The 26,208-nt window shown below is 36.4% G+C and overlaps 1 protein-coding gene across 1 annotated transcript in view; it reads left to right on the forward strand.

Annotated features, from left to right (window-relative positions):
- The window catches only part of DNER (delta/notch like EGF repeat containing), a 119,190-nt gene that overhangs the window by 28,659 nt on the left and 64,323 nt on the right, over positions 1-26,208 (forward strand). Inside the window, exon 2 of the mRNA XM_032697369.1 lies at positions 18,072-18,368. Coding sequence (XP_032553260.1) covers positions 18,072-18,368 — 297 coding nt within the window. The remainder of the gene's footprint in view (positions 1-18,071; positions 18,369-26,208) is intronic.

Consider the following 26,208-nt stretch of genomic DNA (forward strand, 5'->3'; position numbering starts at 1 on the left):
AGACCATATCTGACATTTGTGTGATTCACCACTTCTTTCCCCCCCCTTTCTTACATAAAGATAAAACCACATTTCTAACACAGTTAAGCAGATTTCCACTGTAAGTCCACAGGAGCCTTTATAGGATGGACCGACACTAAATCACAGAAATGTGGCCCATTTCTAATAATTGCAGACTGAGGAGATCTTTTCTGAATGCCATGTATATAAAGAGGAGTTTATTATTTTCTGTTTATAAAAGTAGAGAGGCTGTTGCACTAGGATCTTAAACAGGCAATTTTTCTGTAATTTAATTGCCTTCTTTCCCTACACACCTCCCCCCAGCTGTCCACCTTGTTGTCTACTGTGTGATTATTTTGGAAATTATCAGAATGTTGGTTCTATCAGAATGGAGACTATAAAATACATTGCTAAAAGAAATAAAAAAAAACAGGAAAATTTCTGGTGCATTTTTGAAAGTGTTTACAATTTTTAAGTCAGTACTAAACATTGAACAAAATGATCTATGGAACATTTTACTTGGTAGAAAGTTCAATCATTTTGGTTCTAACTAGACTGTTCATATATTTAGCATTTATACAAATAATTTATATTTTAACTGTTTCTCTTTCAAATTTTGCTTTTCCTCTCAAATGTTTTTTTAAAACAACCTGAATTGTTCTCCTTCAGTTTATTTACTCCCAGCCCTTCCATCCCTAATGCAATTTCAGTATACCCATGCACACTGGCTGGTGCTTGGCTTTTGGCCTGGGGTTAAATATTGATTGTAAGAAAAATTAAGGATGATGTTCTGTTTGGTTCAGTTTTTCACTGCAGAAGTCGGAGAATCTGCAGTATTAAGTAGTGTGCAAACTGATACATTTTAAATGTCTCTGATTCTGTGATTTACCAAGTGACTTCTTCATCTCAATTTTGGGAGCCTGTTCCTGTAGTTAAAGAATGTGAGATGTATTTACTAGGGTTTCTTTCCCCAGCCTCAGGGCTGTTTGCATTGTTAGGTCGTTTCTGTCCTGCCAGCTGCTGTGGGGTGGAACTTGTCATATTGTGACAAATTATGGAGGAAAGGCTTGATGCTCAATCAAGAGAATTTCTGTCATCCAGTTATGTGTGTGCTTGTATGTTAACAAATGTGAGTGTCATGCATTCCTTCAGTTGCAGGGTGCCAATATTTCTTAAAGGGCAAACTCTGCCACCGTCACATCATTAAGCACCTTACCACTTGTTTGTCAATTAATAGCTTATTCTGTCTCAGGGCTTGATTTTTTTTTTTTATGGTTTTTAACTAACACCTTTAGCTCAATTTTCCTTCACTATAAAAATATTTGATAGTAGTTACATGGGGTTTTGTAAACAAAACTGATACATTTTGCTAGGTGAGTTTGATATAGTTGGAAAATTCAGACAAGCTAATAGTTGTATCTAATAGAACTATTCAAAGGATAAATTGTATAGTTTGTGGGGTGTAATCATATGTAATATGGAGTAATATGCATTTTTTGGCAAGAGCTCTTTATGAGAAATAAAAATTACAAGAAGAAAAGGTTGAAGTATTCTTTGGGGTTTAGAAGATTAGTGTTAAAAATGTTCAGTGTGCTGGATTTGCTGATCTGAGATAGTAAATCTTGTCCATAGGAAGACTGATGAGGATACAGAATGTGTCTACTGGGATGGAGATAAAAAGATAAATTTATTTTTTGAAATAATTCTATTATAAGCAGAGCAGATAAATAGGTGAAACACATGTGGTAGCTTTTATTAAAAAAAAAAAGAGAGAGAGAAAAAGAATGAATCCAACCCCAGTATAATTGTGCTTTGTTTTGCAAGATCATTGCAGTTTGAAATCTAATAAGGATTGATGAGGAAGAGCCATAGTAAATCAGCAGGCATAAGTTTCTTTAAATAAAAGAACAAGCACAGTTGCAGTAGGGTATATCCTAAATTGTGAATGTAAGTCTAATTTCAGCACTCTAGAGGGCATTTTTAGTTCCAAGCTCATTGTAGTGTGGGACAAGAAAATACAACTAGTTACCAGCATATGGAAAGTTATTCTAAAGGAAACAGAGTAATTATTGTAGGCATTTTAGCAGATGGTTTGTCATCTAAAAACAGCATTGCTTTGCTTTGCTTTTATTTTTTTGTCTTTGCAATCAAAGTGTGGGCAGAAGGAATGTACCCTAAAGAAATTTAGGATGGGAGAGTGCCATGCTTCAATCTGCTTGTAATACCAGCCTTCCAGTTTCCAAACATTTACCTGGCAGATCTCTCTATGTGTTTGTGGTGGAAAATGGCTGTGTTTTTCATGTGCTAGATACCACAGCAAGGGGTTGCAGGCATTTCTTGCTGTCATTCTACTGCCTTATGAGGGAGGAGGTTTCAGCTGATACAGCCAATTTTTTTTAGTTGCATTTCAGACATAAATAACATTGACTGTGTTCCACATAAGACTAAAATCACAATGCAGGGAAGTCATAATTCAGGCAGTCAGGAGTTTGTTCCTCTTCTTTTTATCAAGATTCAAATCCTGTTTGAGGTCATAAATTAAAATGAAATTGCTCATTATTTTGTTCTTACTTGACATTTTTGTGTGCAAGAAATTATTCCTGAATGTCTTCATCAAATATGCAGTCTGTTCAAATAATGGATAATAGAAAAGTAACAGAAGGGTGACAAATCAAATTGGAAATACATTGGCAAAGCAATGTGATAAATTTTGTTCATGAGCCACCTGCTTTTATCTTACCTTTCAGTCTCTCACTGTTTCCAAATTCAGTACTAATCTACAAGACCTTCTCTGGCTTGCAGGCTTCTCTTTTCCCTCTGAATCTGTTGAGGGTCAGTGTGACTGCCAGGGCTGGACTGGCATTTAACCGGAATGTACAGTCACTAAATTCCAGAAAAGCTTTTGTGGGCAATAGTTCATTCCTGGTAAGCTGTTTTTTGAACTTAAAATAAATATAAGTGAAGCCACTGGAGAAGGGACAACTTTGGGTATAATTAAGTTTATAATTTGTTTATATTTTGTGTATACCTGTGTTTTAAATACATTTTTTTTCTGGCTAATTATTTGTGCAGATGTTGACACTGTGATTGAAACAGTCCATTTTACTGCATGTGTTGTGTTAAGCTTTCTGATGGTCTGTCCTTTTGTTTCACTTGATATGGCAGAAGCAGACAGTGAAACAATTTATTCAGCAATGAGCAAAATAAGCAAAATTTATCTGATTATCTGATTTGAAGGGAATTTAATGTTTCACTTACTCCTTTTTACTGTTGCTGTCACAGGAAATCAGTGATTTGGCAGAGGGAGACCATAAGAATAAAGTAACTTTTTATGTGCTGTGTGTCTCCATCCTTAGGCTTTAAATGTAATTTCAGTACTATTTCACAAATGGAGACTTATTTCTTTCAGAGACTAAGACCATGAAGATTTAGTGTATATCTGGTTGTCTTTTGAGACCATAAAAGGTATTTTACTTCTGTCTCCTTTTTTCTTTTTCCTTTTCTTTTTCATTTAAATGTGGATTTGGTCCTGGAAATAGAGGAGGTATTGACAGAGGTGCATGTGATGAACGATTATCAAAAATTGACTGGAGTTTGCCTGAATTGAATGCAGGAATGTTAGGATAATGACTTGTTTACTGCCAAGAGATATTGATCCTTCCAGACAAGCTTGTAATTAAGCAGCAGATCATTTGAGCAGGGAGGGAAAATTTTATGGATTCAGTAAACTAGCAAAGCAGATTCTGAGGTTGTAAAGGAGAGATATTTTTTTTTTTCCAGTGGTTTTTGGAGAGGAGACTGGATGTTCCAAGCCTAAAGCTTTTGGGCTGATTTGTAACCTGAGTATCCTAATGTAGCCTGCACAACGGAAAAGGGATTTTATTTGCATGTTGTTGGTTTTCCACCAACTGCATTTCTTTTCCTTCGTTTTCCCCAAGTAAAGTAGGAGTATGTATGAAATCTCAGGGCCTGAGCTTTAACTGGCTTTGTTGTGAGGTGAACAATGAGCTAAAGAAGTGCACAATGAAATCACCATTGTAGATACGTCTCAGAATATTCTGACCTGGAAGGTACCCACTATGAAAGAGTTTCTCCCAAAACATGTGTGTGGATATTTGGATTGTGGTGTCCTCCAGATAGGAAATTAAAGAGATGTTGGAGGTGCCTGTGAATGTGTGCTTAAGGATTTGAACCCAGAGAGACAGAGTAAAACTAGACACAGGAAATCAAATGCTACAGAAACCCAGGCTTTGTTAGGAAGTTCAGCATGTTTGTGAATATCCATCACAACTTCACAGAAGGTATCAGAGTTGTTAACAGATTAATTCCTAATACCTATCAGGCAGGGTAACAGTATTTTCTAGGATATTTACTGATTCTCTAATTCTGAATCCTATTTTGAATTTGCAGCTGATACTTCTTGCTCAAGGATGCAAATACACATAAATGTCCGTTGCTCATTGGAGGCTCAGTTCCAAGTTATGTTTGATCATCAACTTGATAAAAAAAGAGATAAAAATAGGAGGATGTAAAAATCTGCAATCTTGAAAAGTATAATTGGAGCAGATTTCCCATGATGTTACTCCAATTACATTATATTTTAGCATTTACAGAGAACTTACAGAAAATTTGATCAAGAAGCAGTAGTGGTATGATGGAGAATTTAACCAGAAAGTTTCTTGGAAGCTGAGCAACAGCCTGATTTTTACAGAACAGGAGAGAGAACAGTGACTATATCATTATCAGATTGTTTCTGCTACAAAATGTAGGTCTGAGTAGTTTTAAATACTCTTTCTACTGTGTGCCCTGCAATAGATGGATTTTTGTATTCCTCCTACATATTTACCTGGTAAGTAAAAGTAATAATGGGAATTTTATATGATAATGTGCACAAATAACATTTTTGACTTTAACACTTTGGAATTTTAACTATATTTTTCCTCTGTCTCTTTAGATTATCATTTCAGAAAGTAGTGCATTAGCATTCTAAGTATTTAGCAGCTGAATGCTTCAAGAATGCATCTGTAGGGGAGGTTAAAGATACAGTGCCAGGCCTAGTGAGTATAGCTGACTTATTTTTTACTTTTTTGCATATTCTTGTGTAAAATACTTATGTTCTGACCTTACAATACAAATCTGTTTTTGGGGGGCTAAAAACTGTAACACTAGCCATATCTCTTCCTCTATTTCATCTGTAACCCAATGTGTTGTTGCTATTGAGAAAAGAATCCTGAACTCATGATGCAACATCTGGAAATATTAGAAAATCAGACTGATTCTGTGACTAGAGGTTTTGATTAATTAGTACTTCTTTCTCTTGTACTTTCAAAATATGTTTGTCTGTCCTGGTCAACTTCTCTTAGCTTCTTTTGTTCTTGCTCTAGACTCTCTCTGCCAGTATTTATTTCCTAACCTTCCAGAGTTGTCCCCCTTCTACATTAAATGAGAAATTACTTGGAAAAAAAAAATTATTGAGATGTAAAAACCCCACCCATATTTCCCAGAAAATTTTTTAATTGAGTCTTTAATTAAAAAATGATTTCCATAATGCAAAAAGCAAGTAAATTAATGGGAAGAGGTTTACCAGGATTAATAGCTAATCACATCATGGGTTTCCAGTTTTTTTGACTTTCAGTGGAATCTTGAAGGAACCTTCTGACTCTGTAAGGTCTCCTGCGTATAAAGAAGCAAACCAGAAGCAAGACAAATGAAGAGAAAAAGCTTTTCTTGACTTTTCGTCTTGCTCTCCATATTTTTTTTATCCTCTTAATGACTTAATTAAAAAAGTTTTAGAACCAACAGTGAGAGAGCAAAGACTAATGACAAAATTTATACTGCTATGAGGTTATGCTGTGTTTTACCATTTTGCAAATACAGCACTAAGAATCTACTCTTTGCACTTTCTGTACTCAGAGAGAATGGCAGTTGTGTAGTGTCTCACAATATCATGTAGCCTGATGGAATAAGATATGTAGGACAGGGCACTGCAGGGATTTAATGAGCCATTGTTTTGTCCATCACCAGAAGCTTCCTGCAAGGCATCTCCAGAGCAGTGCTTTAAAATTGTCACATTTTTCCCCATATTTTTCTTATCTTTTTAAAAAAGTTCATTTTAGTATAAACGTATTTGTTGAAGGTCAAGGGCAAAATGTTGATGCAAGATGTGTATGTGTGATTTTCAACATAAGAAAATTGACATTTGTCAGAAGTTGCCGTCTCATCCCGTGATGTAAATATGTGAATGTACAAATTGGATTTTGTGTCGAGTTGGATGGGCCCCCAGCGATATCTTATTATGCAAAATGTACTGTACTGTTCTGCTATTTGTAGACTTTGTGTTTGGCTGCCTCTTCAAATGTTTCCTAAACCACCATCTTTCAGTACAATTACAATAGGAGAAGTAGCATTTTTAATATTGTGACTAACACTATATCAGAGCAAAGCCTTATGAATGTCAGTGTACAAGTGCCTCACTAATGCATGTGATGTGGAGGCAACGTGCTGGGTGATGACCCCAGAAATAACCTAGAATTCTTTTATAGTAGCAGGAAATACTCCCTTGAATTCTTGTATCTGTTTCAAAAGGAGATAAGTGCTTTGGCTCCTGAAAGCATGATAATCTGGAGGAAAATAATATTAATAAACACTTTTCCTTACCCCTGGAGTGCTCTCAGACACTCTGGTGTGTCTTGCCATCCATTATATCAAAAATTGATATAGGAGAGTACCTTTCAAAAGCCCCAATGTTTGCCACCAAAAATGAATCTTTTGTTATAAGAATTAATGGAAACTTGCAAAAAAAGTAACAAGAAACTATTAACAATGCAAGCATGCCTGTAGGACTCTGACTGATGAAAGGCAGCAGGAGTGATCTGCAGGAAACAGAATTCTGCTGCTCTTGCCTTTGTATTTCATACAAAGTTTCCCAGCATGATTGTGATCAGATCTGGAAATCCTTGCCCTCCTGATTCCTGTGGGTAATGACCTTTGTGTATTGTACTTGTGTGCAGGGCAGTGGTGACATACAGACCTTGGAGGGTCTGTGTCTAAACCAGTGAAGACAATCAATTTGAATTGAGAGAGTGTCACGTGTCATATAGGTAGGAAATGACATACAGTGGCAAAACAAATGAGAATCATTGTGAAAGTTGGGTTTAATATTTTGATTACTATGATGAAAAGACAAGAGAAAAAAGCAGGTAATATCAGTATATATATATATCAGTATCTATCTATCTATCTATCTATATCAGTATATAAATCCAAGGTAAACCCACATCTCTGGTACTCTCTTTCCACATCAAAAAGGTACAGTGAATGGTAACAAGGTGTATGAAACAGCTTCTGAATATCTAGGACTTTTTGTTGTTCACCTCTTTTTCAAACACACTTTGGATAAAAGTCTCTAAAATCATGAGTGATATGAAGAAGAGAGTAACACATTTGCTAAATATCACAGGATAAGGAGTAGGGACATATAATAAAATTACCAAATTTAAATCAGACAGATTATCTATGCTTTTGTTATTACCATGAAGGTTTTTTTAAATGCAATGAAGCATTGCTGGGTTCAGAAAATTATAGATTTCATTCACAGCATTAAGCTATTAAGGCACTGGACCAACAGACACAAATTAGTATTGGTATTATTAGCTAAAACAGCAGATTTGAAGTCATTCAAAGATAGTAACAGTGGATTTGGAGAAGTAAATAATATGGGAAATGATGTAAGTTTCCACCTGTCTGCATACAGACTAATTCATGAGGGTGAATCATCAAAAGAGAAATTTGTAGAAGTGAGAGAAATTGTAGAATGGTATTGTTTAAACAAGAGTTGTTTCTAGAGTTTACCGTGTACAGCAAATTGACAGTGTGCACACAATGTAGTTTGATGACAGATACAAGGTCTATATTTTTTTATATATTATCTCAGAAATTTGTAGGAGAGCTTATTTAGGTCACACCCCTGCTTTCTACAGTGCTGGAGAAATGGGCTATATAGTATTGTCTGATTTTGTAGATTCCAGTGTTTAGACCAACTGAAAGAGAGACTTAAGCAAAAGAAATTTATTCCCTGAAGGGACAGGGTCCTTTCATTTGTGCCCTTTCATCTAAAGGGGACACAAATCCTGTAATTTCTTTTAGAAACTGTTCATTAATATTGTAATGCATTTGGTAACAACTAGGGTCTTTAGGGCAGTTTTAAAATGATAGATGATGAGTTCATTGCTGGGCTAAAACTTCACTCATTTTATAATTTCTAAACGTATCTTTCATGCATGACATCCTGGAGACACCAGAAAGAAGATTTTACAACAAACAAGTTTGTGCTTGCTATCTGTGGTGTGACAGGAAAAAAAAAATAAACACACTGCTAGGTGATTCCCCTATTTGTAATGACAAGCTCCCTGCAACTCACTTCAAGAGGCCTGAGACTGCCTATAGCTGTCCCAGAGAGGTTGACTGTACTCCAGATTTTTATTTCCCTAGACCTAGAGATTTCAGGGCTAGTTTCCTTTTTGAATTGTCCTGGCAGCAAGCACAGTCCTCTGTATTAAGGAAATTAAAAGTCTGTGTATATAATTAGAAGCTGTGAGAGTGATCGAGTAGCTGAAATTAAATGGAAATAAGCAAAACCTGACATGAGAAAAATTGTCTTGCCATAAGCTAGTAAGATAAAACCCTGAGCAATTGTTACTGGATGGCATGGGAAAAATGATAATCCAGTCCATTTTAGTACCAATTTTAGAAGGTCTTTTGGACCACAAGATCAATATGGTTTTAAAAAAATGACCCCAAAAAGGTTTTTTCACTGACTGGGCAAAACTGCTATTTCAGATGAGGCTAAAAGAAGCACTACCTCTCACCACTGAATATAATGACCTATTTTATGCATCTGAAGGTTGGCTTATTCTCAAGGTTCAGGCATATGCTGCTGTTTTCATACCTTAACAAGTTACTGTGTGTGAGCTGCTGTGAAGTAGCTGAATTCACTCCTCCTGTCATAAAACGTGAGATACAACATTGTAGTTTAAACTGCTTTCACAGGGATGGAGAGTGTGACAATGGGATGAGTGCCAATGTGAATGCCAACGTGTTTAAGCAAGGAGGAGCAGAGAAATTTTGGGCTTTTATCTCTCTCCTAACATTGTTCAAATATTTAATCCAATTACTTTTTGCAGTAAAATGATAAGTTCTTCAGGGATTAGTAAGTGGATGTTCACTTGAAACTCTTTGGATATTCCTTTTTATGTGCAGACAGTGCTTTGTTATGAGATAAAGATGCCTCCAACCCTGTCTTAAAGTTAAAAATCACCTGTGACCAGAAAATTGTTAGGTTCCTAATCCAATAAGGAAGGCTGTGAGTCCTTGTCTGCTGTAATGAGAGAGCTGGAGGCAGATACTTCACACTGGCAACCCTTTTCATTGATTCACTTTAGGTGTCAGTTCTGCACAGTGTGTTTAAGTGTATTAATTAATTAAGTGTATTTAGTTCTTGATGTAACCCCCATAACCATATAAAAATGTAGCTGGATTTTGGAATTCTAATCCTGAGCTCAAACAATTAAAATCAAGGCTATATTAATATACAGAGGAAAGAGGTTTTAAAATAGCAATCCTGGGGAGTAACATTGTCCAACACAGCAAACCAGACTGTGTGTACTGGGAGACTGCATTCATGGGGGTCACCATTATTTTCATCTTTCTTTTGGTATTTCTCCAAGTAGAAAATATTTTAACTTTGGATCTGGAGGAATGTGTAACTATGAAAAGTAAGCAAAAAATGAGCAGACCACATAGCTGTGATCTGCTGTGTTGTCAGTAGTAGTGGATGGAGTTCAGGAATGTTGGTGGTTTGAAAGCACTAGAAGACCCATCCAATGCTCATCTGTTTGACCCAGTGCATAAGCTTTTGTTGTTTTATTGATTGTCAAATGCCTCGAATGGCAAAATGTCTCCTTTCTGATGCATTGTGGCTTGAAATTACAACTGCTTCTTTTCAAACTCTCCAAATTTTAACTGGTTTTTTTCCCTATTAGATTTGGAAATGTGACATCAGTGAACTGCTGGTTATATCACATCTCCTGGATAACTTATGGATGTGTTTATTATCTTTGCCTGTTTTCACAGCCTCTTGTGGGCAAAAGGCTGTGAGAGTAGCCAGTTGTCACATGTCTGGAGTTTTTCAGGATTTAATGCAGTGTTGATGGTTCAACTGCATAGTTTTATGCACAACTCACTGTATTATTCAGTCCTCCTCTTGTTCTTACAAGAACTGTGTGTCAGTTTTGCTGTATCTCATCTAGAAAATGTCTGAAGCCTCAGACTTATAAACCAAGAAATACCATTAGTACTTGAACTAACGAAGTCTTGTTTTAGGTGAATTTGTGTCTTGAGGTTGATTGATGTTGATGCTAAAGAAAATGAAAATGCTGTTGCTGTTCCCGCTGCTGAACTTTGTAGGGGTGCTCTGTCTTGTGTGTAATCCAGTGGGAGCTTATGCTGTGCACTTTTTATTAGTCAGAACAATTATATAGGCTTGATCCTCTCTCTGGTTGCTTGTTCATGCAACAAAAGTAAAAAATTTAGTTATTTTTGAGATGTCTAGCAAACTGTTGAATCTGGTTTGTTCAGTAAGGTCAATATTTGTAAGAGTGGACAAGACACATAGATTGTGTAAAACTTGGCATTACTGTGGAGGCTATAGCACACTACTGTTTTTAAAACAGCTAAAAATTTAGGAGTTCAAAAACATCTTAGTTTCAATAGGTTGACTAATTTCTTTAATCAGTTTTGAAAATTCCAGTAGCAGATTGTTTGGGATTATTTTTTTTCATGATGATATTTGAACTGTATTCCTCCCTGGTCTAGTCCTGGTCCCACCATAACTTAGAGTATTCATGGTGGAACTTTAAGATTTTGATATATTATTGTTAGCTTTGGATTAGACTGTGACCCATATACTCAACTTCAAACTTCAATTTATGTGAATTTAAATTCATTAAATTCAAATTAATAAATCTTTTGCTTAAAAAAGAAATTAAATCTTTTGCATGTAAGTTGGAACACTTGTTTGTGTGTTTTTTTATGGAATTCTACTTGACATTTTTTAAGTCGATGACTTCTAGAGTAATTTAAGGGAGCATATTTACTTAATTTCAGCTTTTCAGTAGTTCATTCAAGAAAGAAAAAATGTTACTAACTCTCATATTGTTACATATCTTAATGTCCTCTCAAAAGTATTTTGTACACCCTACTGTTGCTCAAGAAAAATTACTTCTAAAAAGGGAAAACAGTATTAAGAATAAAACCACTATTGATAGTTCTTTCACTGTGTGATGTTTTAATAATGAAATAATAGCATAAGATCTAAATGAACAAATGTATTGTGCCACTGTAACAGATGTAATGCTTTGCCTTCAGAATTACCCCCTAGTTTTGCCACCAGTAATAAGGGTGCCACTGGGTTTCCATCCAACAATTGTGCTGTAGGATGCCAACCCTTACTGAGAGTAAAATGAGATGATGCTGCAATAAAAAAATCTCAGTGCTAATCTTCACATATCTATTGGTAATTGTCTTAAGTAGTTGACCTATCTTCAGGATGGATATTCTGGCTTCATTTTGCTTTTTAGAAAGTGTCTTTGCTAAGTATGGGTGTTGCTGAAAATCAAAGCAAGTTGGCTTAGTTTGTCTGCTCGGAGTGTAATTATAAATCCGCTATATTTAGACAAATATGAAAAAATTGGATGTCCTCTCACAACAGGAAAAAAGCAAATATATATTAAAAAGAACGGATCAAAAATCATCTGATGAGAAAAGCTGAGGAAAAATGTGAGGTGCTTGTCAATAACTGTTTATGTACGTGCTGACATCTGACAGTTCTGCGTGATTAGAGTGAAGCAGATATTTTCCTTTTGTTGAGGGAGAGGGAAAGTGATCTCAATTTACTTGGCAGTTATTTCAGTGTGCCTTGAGGTAACTGTGCCTGAGGATAGGTAGAGCAAAGCAGTTGGTGCCTGGTAACTTATTACACAAGGGTAAATTAGCCATTTGCTGGAGCTCTGTTTTTAAAATCTCTCACGCTGTTCAAATTTTGCCTTGTTATGTTTGTTGGTTTTTCAGATAGATTTGGGCAGCCATGCTTCGGTTTGCAATTAAACAGACAATTTCTTTAGGCCTTTTTTTGCTGCTTCACTGAAGTAAAAAAAATGTTTTATATCCCTTTATTACATTCACTGGCAGTTTCATTACTGTGAATATTCAAAACTCATGGAATGAGAATTGCAGCTTGGAAGGAATCCAAAATTCTCACTGTTAATGGTGTTTCAAAGAGTCATTTTCTGAATTATCTGATAAAGGTTGCACTTTATTAGATTTATTGATGGTTTTCTTGATGGGTTGGGGCATTGAGTCAAATTGCTAAATGAAAACAGTAAATGCTTACTTCTAGAAAGAAGTGGCTTACGTTGTATTTTCAGTTTGACACAGTTCTTGGCCTTAGCCTTCTAAATCTTGATTAATTCCAGTCCTATCTTGCAGCTTGTAGTTAGTTCCTATTAACTGAAATGGATATAGCTGCCATATTGATATTTTATGCTTTCTATAAATATTTTGTCCTGCTTACACTGTTTTGAGGGATGCCAAAGACAGCCCCGATTGCTGTGGCTTCCAGGACCTCTGTATAAAGTGATTTCCATGACTTTGTGGCTGCCCATTCTTTCAAGTCCCTGATACCAGGGCTCATATTGGTGTAGTTCATTGCATGTGGGCACCTCCTGGTATAAAATAACACCACGATGGCACTTTTTCCTTCTGGCAAATTGTGATGTTCCAGTTCCTGTATGGACTGGCTTGTGTCTGATCTGTGGTTGCTGCACCCTGTCAGGCAGGGTTTCACTCTGACCTGGTACTACTTCTCCTCATGTGGTAGAAGAATTACTTGTGAAGAGTGTCCTTAAACTCAGACACAAAGCAAATTGCAGCAGGTTTTAAGTAACAAACAGCCATTTAAGGTGGCAATATCTCTGTGCACCATGGTGCTGATACCGGTTGATTTTTACCTCCTCATGTGCCAAAAAGCTCTCATTCATCCTATTCCTGTAATCAGAGTGTATTACACGCTTGTTTTATTTCTGTTATGTTTGGTCACAGTTGGAAAATTAATATTTTCTTCAACCTACTTGTTTTCAAGTAAATCTTGTTTCGAGGAAGAATACAGTGTCTAAAGATGCATTATCAAGATGATTTTTCTGTCATTTATGGGTTAATTAGAAGAGGTGATGTAACTCAGGATTTTTTCTTAACTTTTAAGTTTGCTGGATGTTTTTCTAAATGCATGTTTGTCAGAGCAAGGAAGTGTTTGAAAGAAACCTGAATTTATTTGTATTTCTCTGCTACTTGAGAGTTCCTATCTACATCTGTCTCTGTGCTTCCCATCCTGAAAAAAAATTGCTTTCTAACCAGACAACACAGGCAGTGTGAGAAGGGAAGTGTAATCTCCATTTTACATTTGGGAAAGAGGCAGAGATAGAGTCTGACTGTTCTCAGGTCACACAGGATGTCTCTGGGAGAGCCAGAAATGGAACCCAGATATGTTGCTTGAGTCCTACCGAGTCACAAGACAATCTTTTCTCAAAACAGAAGAAAATGCATTTATTTGATATACTCATCTCAATGATTTTTCTGTGGGTGCTTTTTGGAACTTTTTTTTTTTTTCTATTTCAATTAATCTTTTTTCCTTGCCTTTAATGTTCGAGTTTGCACTAATATTTAATGTGTGATAGAAGGGAATTTACAGCTTCACTGTGTAAAGGATTGAATGAGAATGAATTTAAATAATAGTTTGAACATAATTAAACCATTTTTTCAAAGAGATTGCAGTTCTAGATAATCTTTATTGCCATTGCTGTGTAAAAGATTTAAATCTGTTTCCATCTCTTTTTCATAAATAGATGCATATGCAAAAATAGATGATATTTCAGATGTGCTTGTAAGGGAAAAAAAAAACTTTTTCCCCCCTCCTTACTGTATTAAATGCAGATAATAGCTTAGATTGTAAGTTTTAATTATTTTCTTTTAAAAGTATTCAGAAGTTGGTAATTTTTAATGTACCATGCATATGCTGAGTTGGTGTGTCTGATCCTGGTGATTTGTGGTGGATCTTGTGGGAGTTGTCTGTGTATAGAGGAATTTCTTCAGCAGTGTAGGTGCAAAACGTTTACTGATTTAAATTTCTCTTAAAATCTCTTATTACCAGAACACATGAAGAAACTAGCTGACTAAATCCCAACCAGCTAAAGTCATTTTACATATTTGAGAACCACAACATCCTTTAGCTCGAAAAATGTTCTCTCTTTAGAGTTATCATTCTATTTTTTGAAGCTCTTTGAAGGATCTACCTGGACTGTCTCCAGGTAGAACAAGTAGAACCACTTTGAAGAGATTCTGAATAAGCATCAAATGACAAATTGGTGTCGCCACAAGTAGTACTGGCAGAAAGAACTTACAGATTTATATCCTGTAGTGTTTTATCTTAAACTGAAACCTTAGGAAACAATTGGACTGACTGGCAAATGATCCATGTTTGTGAGTGTGACTCTTAAACAAGCCCAGCGTTTATACCATAATCAGTCTGCCTTTGGAAAATTAACTATGATATGAAGGGCACCTTGGTATTCATCTGTCTTAGGATTCTATTGGAAAGATGCTCCAAAGATTACAACTGTCCAGGCATATGGAATAGTTATTAGTTACTGCATGCAAATACATTTTATGCTTTTTAGCTTGGCTTTGTCAACTGCAGCGGCTGGCTCTGCCTACTCAGTCAACAAACATATTATGGAAACAGAGAGACTAATAAATGGAAAATCTGGGATGAAAACAAGAGACCTAAATACTAAATATACTTTCTTAATCATAATTATTGAAATTTTGCGCCTAAAAACTCCCTGGATTTTTTAAAGTATTGATCATACTGTGTGAGTATTTAATCGTGGGTTATTTGGATAAGTGTTACTTGCTTCTTCTTTTTCTCTGTGCAACAGTCTCTTGAAATACTATGAAGTTTACAAGGAATGGCTAAAAAAGGGCTCTTTAAGTTGTGTGCTTGCAATATGCTTATGTTTAACTCTTACTTATGAGACCAAGGATAGTTATTTCTTTTTTTTTTTTTGTGAGCTTCAACAGTTTGTTGAAGGTTAAGCCTTGAAATTTTGCTGCCTTTTAACACTGTATCAAGCTGTTTCTCAGATCCCTTGGCTAATCATTGCTGCCACCTTGGTGAGGACTAGAGGAACCATTGACACATAACAACCAACACAAATTAATCAATTATATTTGCTTATCTCTTTTTGTCTGCTAATTTAACAGAAGACTTATGCACAAAGGACACCGATTTGTTTGATAGGCTTATTGAAAGAGAATCCAGCTTTAGAATTGCTACCAAGAAAAGAGAATGACAAAATCCTGTGAAGTACTTCATAAAACTAAGTTCTGGGAAAGTCCATGGCTCAAGTTCTACATCTACACACAACTTTTTTTTTTTATTCTTCATCTAAATTTAACACTTTTAGTTATAGTCATTTCCACTCTGTGTGGAATGTTAGGGATGGTTCCTAAGGCACAAGGTGTTTTTCAGTATGTGGCAGGGGCAGCATTAAGCAAGGCTTGTCATCAAGCATGTCTGTTCCCAGTCAAACAAGCTCAAAACTGTTTACAGCAAATAGTATGTGTCACACAGCACTTTGTATTATTTTACTGGTAAAGTGGATGAATGCATTCACTAATGGGAAAAAGTGCCCTTTGTGACTGTTTGAAAATGTTATTTTCTCTTCTTGTTACTAGATTTGCCAGTAATAACCTTAACATTTTAGGTGTGACAAGAACAATTAAATTATTAACAAAAAGTGGGTTAATGTGAATTTGGATTCATTGTGAAAGCGTGAGTAAAGAGCTTATCCAACAATAGAATATCTACATGTCTCTGAAACTCAGATCTAGTTCAAGAAACTAGAATGTGAAAAAACTGTTGCAACGGTTTTTGAACTGGGCTTTGTTCACATGTCAACACTTTTTATCTTCAATACTCTTAAAGGAAAAGGACATTTCTGTGAATATCTCTGGTACTTGGCAGTGGAACAAGCTTAAAATGTAACTGACAGACCATAGAACAGAACCAGTTTTGTTCCTTCCTGGAAATTTTTCTTTTCTGTCACTTAAATATTGTTTTGGGGAGAAAAGATGTAGAAATTCTTCTTGGAGAACTTACATATTCTGTTGATTTGCAGGAGAAAGAGACTTTAAGGACATAAGCCCTTCTGATAATAAAAATCCATACTTCTTTGATACTTGATATATCAACTATATATATAAAATTGCTATATAGTTGAGTTTTAAAGAGAGAGAAGAGTCAAAGCTTAAACCTGATGTCTAATGTATCACCTGATATGTATGAGATGTTGTCATGCAAAGTAAATAACATTCTGAGCTGCAACCAATCCCACCAGATAAATGAGTAGATCACATACGTTGGAGTGTCTTCCATTGCCCCTGACTCTTCTACATCAATCAGTACAAAGTTTGACATTCATCGTTAACTGACCCCAAAATTAACTTTCATCATAATATTTCCTCTGTTTTCTGTCCAAAAATGTTACAGAGTCTGGGGTGTACAAAAATTCCAGCCAAAGAAAGAATTCCAGCTGAGGTCAATAATAGCACTGTTTTATATAAGAAACTGTAATATTAGGATTTGGTGACACAAGACCTTCGGACTGATGAAAAAATAAAATTCCTAGTGCAGACCGACCCAGTACTTGTTTTTATGACATTAATGATATATAAAGTTTATGTAATTCCTGTGGTGATTAAACCAAATGTTTAATAATAAATGAGGGTGGTTCTTTACTGAGAGATGTAACAAGAAGCATTGCTTATTCAGGGAAGGACTGGAATATTGTACAGGGAAGAACTGGGTAACCTTTAGAACTGGAGCTCTTAGGCGAAATTTGCATTTAAAGACTGAGGAAATGTCTGATTCCAGTGATGGAATCCCTTTGGTGTGAAGACAAATCAAGGGAACTGCGTGTCTGTTGTTGTCAAATGACAACACTGAGCCAGCAGAGTAATTTAATTCTCACTAAGGCAGACAATTCTGAACTATTATCAAGGAAGCTGTTTCCAGGACAAGCAAAAGTATTGGTGCATTTCCAAAAGCCAGTGCTAAACTCTGGAGTCCCAGGTGCAAAAATGAGGATGTGTCTGGAGGAAAAGGTTTGTCTTCCCTGAGGAGACTGGGCAAGAAGAGGGAAGACATTTAACCTGAAAGTCAATGATGATGTAAGAAAATGAGTACAAACTAGCTGTAGGTAAATTTAAGCTAGAAATTAAAGCCATGCAATGCTAGGACAGGATATTTCCTGTATCACTCAGCTCAGTCTTTTCCTATGTGACTGCAAGTGCTGTTTTAAGAACAGGCACCTTTTTGCCCCTACTTTCTAATTCCTGAGAGTTTTCAGCACTAAAATGAATTGTATTCTGAAACTGCTGTCCGTAAAATGAGATGTGGGTAAAAGGCCCAGCTGTTTTCCCCTGGAAGCTGTGTCCATGAATAGGATTGTGTGATGTGGTTAACTCTGACCACAAAGAGCTGCTTCGTGACCTGGAGGTCTGTAGGAGTTCTGTGTCCCAGTCCTATTTCCATGACTCCCTTAAGTTTCAAGATGCCTCTTGTTTTCCCTGAATAGGTTACTCTTTTAAGACTGTTTTTGAAAATTCCTGATAATGAACAGTGGCCATGTTCTTTTTTCGTGCTATCTCTTTGCTTGAATGTGGCAACAGTGAATTAGCATAAATGGTTGGAGGAAATTAGTTAATATAGATTAATTTGTATTCTTCTTTAATCCTTTGAATTTACCTCCTTGAAGATACATCAAAGATGAGCTCGGTTCATAAATATGTTTAGAAGATAAATACAGTAGGGCGAAAGAATCCCGTTTTATGGTATTTTTAAAACTCAGAAATAAATCCTTTATAATCAGTAACTGACCTATATGATATGCTTTTTCCAGTTTGTTTCAGATCCTTGTGCCAGCAACCCCTGTCACCATGGTAACTGCAGCACTAGCGGTGATGGCTACCTCTGTCTGTGCAGTGAAGGCTATGAGGGAACAAACTGTGAGCACTCATTTCACAGCCTTCCCGTGTCTGAAAGGACAGAGCCGACGTCCCCACGGCAGAGCAGCCCCACCTCACCCACCCTGGAACCTGACGTTGTTCTGCCTCGCTCGAGAGCGACTGTGGCATTACCTACGTGGCAGCCAAGAGCGGGACAGAAGGTGGTAGAACTGAAGTGGGATGAAACAGAGGTGAGAGTATTCTGTCTAAATGAAAATGCACAGAAAAAAAAACCTTGAAAGTGTTATCGTTTTTGGGTTGTCATTTGTGCATCATTTCGTGGGCGTCTACGTGAGAGGACTGAAGATCTGATCTCTGCCCCGAGGCCAGTAAAATTAAACACAAAAACTCATTTGATACATGTTACAAGTAATGGGCTTAAGCTGGCCAATGTGTTGTATTAGGTGGTTTTTTGAAATGAAATAATATTGTTTCTTGCAGGCATTTGTCTCTCCAAACATCAAATAAATTTAGGCAAAAATAAAGGCTAAAGCAATACCTTTAATATATTTTTTGCTATTTGCAGTTATAATCGTGTGTTGCTTTGAAGAATACAGGTTCCTGCACTGTTAAGAAAACATAGTTATTTAAGGATTAAATTGCTAGTTAGTATATTACACAGTGCACAGTTCTGGAGATGCAGTGACAGTGGTGGAAACTTTTAAATATTTAAACTTTTAAATGTTTGTTGTAACTTTTACAAACAAACACTACCTGGCAAAACTACAACTGGATAGCGCACAACATATGATCCTTTGCTTTCTGCCGTGTTGTACACTGCTTTTTTAGTAATGCATGTCTTGCAAATGTTTAAAAAAAGTATCAAACTTTACCTAGTTACTGTTAAAGTAGTGACCAGCTTAGTACCAAGCACTAGGGGTATTGAAACTTGTCAATGAAGAAATATTTTAATTTCTGTAGGCAAAGAATTGCATCTTTGTGACATTTTTTCTTGCTGAGAAAGGCCTTGTGAAGTCATTTCATTTCAGTTTATTCAGGTAAAATAGGGAAAATGTCCACTATATCTCTTTTTAAAGTGTTTCAATGAGTTTGATTCTCCTGAGGTGTTTTCACACAGTGCATAATGAGGAAGTGAACAGGCATGTGCTTAATCCTGGAAGAAGTGTGTTTTTCATCGTTCTTTGCTAGTCCACAAAAATTTGTAGATGTTTTTACTGGAAAATTCATTTAAAGCAATTTTTCAAAGTAGAATCAACATAAATAAAGTATATGTTTGATGTGTTATGACCCTCAGGTTATATCTGAGGTGGAAGTATTTATAGATCTGTCTCCCATTTCAGTAGGAGTTCTGGTAGGCAGTGTCTGGAGCACAAAGCTTTATGTCTTGGAATTCCATCTCCCCTCTCTGTTATTTTTCAGTAGAACATATATCAGGCACCAAGGATGGAGTTTGGAGAGAGCACTGAAGCAGAACCAAACAATGATCTGCTCTTATTACTTAGTTTAAATGCACTCTCATCTCTGCATGGTCGCTCCATGTGTCCTGATCAATTAAGGGCATGCTCTTCCCTGTACCAGATTTCCCTGGTGTGTCTTCCTCAATCTGTGGTCTGGTATTGTATAAGTAACCTTTTTGCCTAGTTTGCATTTTAGGCAGGTTCACTAAGAATTTCAGTCAAACAGACTGTTTGCAAGCGTGTATTTTAATAGCTCAAGTTCCCCCTTCTGCATGTCTTCTGTATTCTTCCTGGGAAATTATTATTCTTCTGTATTATTCCTGGGAAGTTATCAATTGCAATTGCACTATGAACACTAAAATGGAAATTACTTGTTGCCCTATTAGGAAATTGCTGGTGTTGACATGTTTTTAATGTATTATGATGGGTCTTGTATTTTTCACAAGCTCTTTAGTGTGGCATAATGACCTTTTACCTTGTTCTTTGGAATTTGCAGTGAGAGAGATGATTATCTAAAACAAAGGGATTTCAGTTGCTGATTCAAGACATTGTTTCTGATCTATATTAAACTGAAGAGAGTTGATTTGCCTTGAAGAGAGTTGATTTGGTTTGTGTTCCAAAGCCTCTTTGGTGGAGGCTTCAAAATTAAAAAGTTAAATGTTAATAAGAAAAATACTACCTTTCCTCACAGCTCTAAGAACTTTGCAAAGCTTGATCCTTTCTTGCTCTCTTAAAAGGAAAAAATTAAAGTAGCTGTAGATTTTGTTTTGCAAAAATGTACTGTTTTGATCTTTGTTGATATTCAGAGGACAACAAAGGCTGATACTATTATGTTGTTGGTTGTTCGTTTGCTTTTTTAAATCTTCCAAGACAGTCAGTTTTCCAAATTATTCTATGCTGATACTGCAAGTGAACTACTGTTCTTCAGATTCTTTTGTCTCAGAGTGAAATTTTGCCAGAATCTTTCCAATTGAAAGCTCTCACTTTCTTGCAAGGATGAAGTTTACATGGAAGCTTTTCCAGGAATTTTTGGCAACTCAAAATATGAACACTGGAGAGAAGTAGACTGTCTGTCTAGGAGATGCACGATGTATGCTTATGGCTGGACATGTTTTCTGTATTCCTTGATCCCAGGGATATATTCAGCACTGTTTGCTTGGATGAACCATCTCAGTGTTGTCTGAACAAGTAGACAAATTAAAAATGTCTTTGGGTACAGTTTCATTTCTTAGAGAGGTCTTGATATAGGGAATTAATCTTTTCCTGATATACAGATTAAGGAGTAAAAACACAGATCCTAGACAAGAATATTTTCTCTCAATTGATTTCTTCAGTATAACACGAATTTGTCTTTGTGCTCAGCTGTTGAAAGAGAACTCTTTTTCTTATTTGGGGCAATTACCTTATTCCACTTGCAAGAGAGATCCAACTAACAATCCCCATTTCTCCAGTTCAGTCATCTTTTTGTTACAGTGTAGAAGAGGTATATATTAGCCAATAGTAGAAGAAAAAAAAAACACATCTCATTAATCAGACTTGATTAATGGATTTAATAAAGGTTTCTGTGTACAAAATCAACTGTAAGAATAGTAGTACCATACTCTTATATATGACTTTTCCATAATAGATCTCAAATTCTTTTCAAAGGAAATCAGCAGTATTCTTCACATTTTACAGATGGAGACACTGAAGCTCAGAACAGTAAAGTGATTTGCCAGGTGCACAGCCAGGAATTAGAATGCTGAGCACGTGAGTCCTAGCCTAACCTTCTATTTATACTGCAGTTTTGTGCTCAGATTCAAGGTTTTGGAACTACTGATTAGAGGCTACAATAAACTTCTAATTCCCTTTGCAGTGGGGACAGCATTTGTTTTACGTGTGTCCTTTAGTCAGTAAATTATAAGCCTTTAAAAGCAGTATGGCTGAGTCGAGTGGAAAATCCTGAAAGGGAGTGCTCCTCCTCTGCAACAATGGAATATGCTTAAGGAATAATTCTGCTTGAAACAGGGACCTTAGAATCTTGACTACTTTATGGGTGGTTAAATGTTTGTGCACTTTTGACAAGGTTGGTATGGGGGTAGAAGGAGGAACAGAACGGAATCTGAATGGAATCATGGAAGAGAGATCCATTTGAGATTGCTAAATACAGAATAGAAACTCCATCCTTAGGAATGATATCTTAGGAAAATATTTGTCATGGAAATGGTTGAAGGCAGGAGTATATACGCTTACACTTTTCTTAACCTATTTTCTTGACATTCCCTCTTATGATTGCTGTTAAAGTACTGGAACATGTATAATTCTGGTTTGACTAAGGACAGATCTTCTACCTGTATATAAGATTTGTTTTAGAAATCTCTAATATTTTTCTTTTGTTTTTAGAAGAAGACATCCTACAAACACATAAGGAGACAGAAGGAAACACAGATTTTGCTAGAATAATTTTACCTTTCTTCTAGGAAAAATCTATAACTTCACTCTCTTCTCTACAATATTTGTTTATGGAATTTTCTGTACAAACTCCATTCTGATAGACAATTGGTGCAAGCATCTCTGGATAAGTAATAGTCTTTATTATATTTATTTTCAAAGCAAACCCCTAAATGTCTCTGAAAGCTCAATATGCTAAAAAAAAAACTTATGTGAAGTTCACACAAACCTTAGTTTATTATGTTCCATTGCTAAATGATGTTTAATAGATGGTCATAAATACTAGCTTTCCTAAAATCAAAGTTCTTTAAGGATAAAAATACCCTTATAGAGAATTCTAGTGAGTGCAATTCCATTAAGATACTGAAGGCTGACTCATCTGAAGCTGTATTGGTAGGTGGGCTCAGGACTTTTGGTTATCCAGAGCTGTCTTTAAAAAGTAGTTGGATTCGTAACTCCTCCTTCAGGAATCATCCTGTCTGGAAGTCTTAGAGAGTCTGAGGAGGAAAAAAAAAAGAAAGCCTGATGTGTTTACTGCCTTTCAGTGTTTTGTGTAGAAATATCTCTAGCTGACTTGACAGTCTTTGGTTGAAATGTACATCCCAATTTACTCTCCAGTGACCTGAGCTCATACTCTGCATGTAAAGATCTGACTGTGTGAAATTTTTGCTTGATGAGCTTGTTCATACAGTATTTACCTTCGTTATCTCCTTACACTTTGGAATAATAAATGACTATTAATTGTTCAGGGAAGTAATATTTATTGAATGACTGTGCTGTGATGTCAGCAGAGGATAGGCAGCTAAACCCCACACATCCACTTGCTCACTCCCCCATCCAACGAGAATTGGAAGGGTAAAAGTGTGAGAACTCATGGGGAGATAAAGACAGTTTAATAATTAAAAAAAAAAGGAAGAAAAAGAAAGCAATAAAGAAAAATAAATTTAAAACCTAAACAAAACAAATGATGTGAAAAGCCCCAGTTACTCACCACCAAGTAACCAATGCCCAGCCACTCTCTGAGCAACAGCAGCCCTGGCCAAGTTCCACCTCCCACCCCCAGTTTTGTTACTGAGCATGACCTTGTATGGTGTGGGATGTCCCTTTGGTCAGCTGGGGTCAGCTGTTCCACTGTGGTCCCCCAAACCTGTGCACCCCCAGCCTACTTGCTGGCAAGGCAGTCTAAGAAAGAGAAAAGGCCTTGATGCTGTTATCAACATCCCTGTTATCAACCCTGTGCTCATCACAAATCCAAAACACAGCCCCATGAAAGCTACTGCAAAGAAAATCAAATCCATCCCAGCCAAAACCTGTACAGGATGAACAGCAGATTTTATGAAGTTGACATTGATTTTGGTGGCCAGTTTGAGACCAGAAGGCAGATGGTTAATGTGATAACCCAGGTAATCTATCTGAGAAAGTGTTATTGGGTAAGATAACCTCCTGTGCCTGCTGATGCATCTGCCTCTACTATTGACATTGGTAGTCCGTGACAGAAATACAAAGTTTTAACAGTGTTATCTGGAGGATTATCATGCATCAAAATGCACTGGATCCTCTTGGTGGTGTGATTGCTGATTCTACAAAGGGCCTTTTGCTCAGATGAGCAAAGAAACAAACTGCCAGCAACAGAACTCCCCAGGTGGATGTGCAGCCTTCCTTACCTCCTATTTCAGTGCTACAATAACTGGGAAGCCTTATTTGTTTGGTACTGGTTTTGGATGCAGTCTGTCAGCCTCCCCTTGGTGTTCTTCAGAGAGGCACTACTCTGAACACTTTTACCTTTCTCTCCCACTGGTGAGATGTGTTAGAAATAAACCTCAATTTTCTTTTTATTCTGGTTTTCTTTCAAGCACTGTCCCATATGAAACTCTTGAGGGTAGAAACAAGTACACTTGTGTGGAGGTTAAGCTACGTGACACTAGATTTTTCAAAACCAGTAGTTTTTCATGCTACAGGGAAGGGTACCAGAACTGATTTTTTTCCTCTTTTTTTCTTTTATTATTTTGTTCTGAATTGGATTTCTGTGCCAGAAGTTATCCTGCTTCATTGCTTGGCATCTTGATTACAAGTAGATAGTAATAGATCCCCCTCTTATAGTTCTATTATACTGCCTTTTATTTTCTTACTTTTCTTTTAACTTTTTAATTATTTGCAAACAGCTGTTCAAGGTCTACAGTCAGTATATAACCTGTTTTCTCTCTTTCACACATTATTTTTCCCTTGCATAAGGAAGACCACCAAACGTTATAGTTCTTAAAAAATAAGGGATACTTCTTACCACCCTTAGAGGGTTGGAAGAGAATAAATCCTGCAGGCCCTGTCCTGATAGAAGAGTAGTTATATGTTCAGAAAAGCCAAATTTCATGTTAGAAAACTTGCTTTATTGAATTGAAAATTAGTATGAAATCCCTTGGAAGAAGATTTGAAAGAAGCAGCATTTACAAGACCATTCCTGATAATGCATTTTTCGTGACAGTTTCTGTGCCACTGAAGAACTGAAAGGTTACCATTCCTAATGAAAAAGTAATTCAGTTTTCATGGGACACCACCCCAAGAATATAGCCTTGTTTTTCTCAAAGAGGTCATTTTCCAGCTCTTTGCATTACCATAAGTCTTTTCAAATATGTTTAAAGTTTTAAACATAGGTTTTTTTCTTTGCTGTAAGATGAGTTTGTATCCATCTCTTTTATTTAGTTCAAGAATGATGTGTGCATTCATGTATTCTCTTTAATTCCAGACTAATTTGCCCCACTTTGCTCTGGCTCTAAGACCATGCAGATTTCTTTGTTGCCTCATCAGGAGGTAAAAACAGGAGAACAGCTTTTTGAGTTTGAAAGACAAGAGATAAATCAAAGAGAACATTCTCAGCTAGCACAGGAGGAAGGTTTCAATTAAAAATACACAGGTGTCTGTGTGTGCATGAGTGTGCACACACGTTCACACAGACTTATTTGTGTAAGCTTTGGGGACATCTGAATGAAACAAAACACTCTTCTTGTATGCTGGAGTGGGGTTTTGTGAAAACTATGGTGTCACTGAAGTTACAGTGGCAATTTACAGCAAAGACTTGGTGGGCAATTGGCTCATTGGGTGAATTTTCACTCACAGCATCAATGTGGGTGAGGTTGGAAAGGATCGCTGGACATTGAGCAAACTCCTTGCTCAAAGCAGGGTCAGCTGGAGCAGGTTGCTCAGAATTGTGTTCAGCTGAGTCTTAACTCAAAGGATGAAGAGTGCATAAGATACCTGGGCAGCCTCTTCCAGTATTTGGAGGTATCTGTTAGATTTCAGAAATAATCTTTATTTAATCTTCTTAATAGGGTAGTGAGGAATTTCTAAAGCTCATATAAATTTGGCCATTCCACTTACAGACCACTTTCAAGGTTGAGGAAAGTGTGGCATGTTTTGCAAGAAGTAAAAGCCTTCTGCAGTTTTGTGAACTCAGGGGGTGGAGATACAAAAGAAATGCAAACGTACTGTGGTGGCAGAATTGCTGTATTTTGTGCCGTTCAGGATTAGTCTGCCCACGTTGATAAGTTCTTGCAGACTTACAAATGTCTGCTCAGCTTTTCAAGAAACATACTATGAAATTTCATATGCCTATCTTCAAAGAACTAATTTCAGTACTGAGAGGCTGCATAAATGTAGACAGTGTCTGTATGCTACTCTTCTTAGCCTCATTGAATTAAAGTCTAGTACACTTATCAATGTAATAAAGGCACTCATTCATGTAAAAATATTGCCTTGGGATTTATGTATGTATTTCAGCACTTGTTGCATTGAGTGTATATCTCATTATTCTGATTTGTATAAGGCAGGAGAGTAGCTGTACTGTTCACACAATTTAATTTCTTCAGAAAAGTTATAATATGGAAGAATAGTCTGTTGCTTTCTTTTTAGGTACCACACCTGATTTTCTTTGCAATCTCATCTATACTACTACTATGGCCTGGTAAGGTAATGTAGCCAGGCAGTGATGCCTTGCTAAGGTCCAGGTAGAGATTGTAGGAGTAAGTACTCTTCTCAAGATTTCACTCTTGCTTTCTCAAATAATGCTCTTTTACCTATGTAAAATTTTAAAGTATTCAAAGCATAAATTTAATTTTTATATATTATGTTATCTTCTAAAAACCATAAAATTATTTAGATGCAAAGTCATGGAAGATGTATGTAAAGAGGA

Source organism: Chiroxiphia lanceolata, chromosome 10, assembly GCF_009829145.1.
Source record: "Chiroxiphia lanceolata isolate bChiLan1 chromosome 10, bChiLan1.pri, whole genome shotgun sequence".
Taxonomy (NCBI): domain Eukaryota; kingdom Metazoa; phylum Chordata; class Aves; order Passeriformes; family Pipridae; genus Chiroxiphia; species Chiroxiphia lanceolata.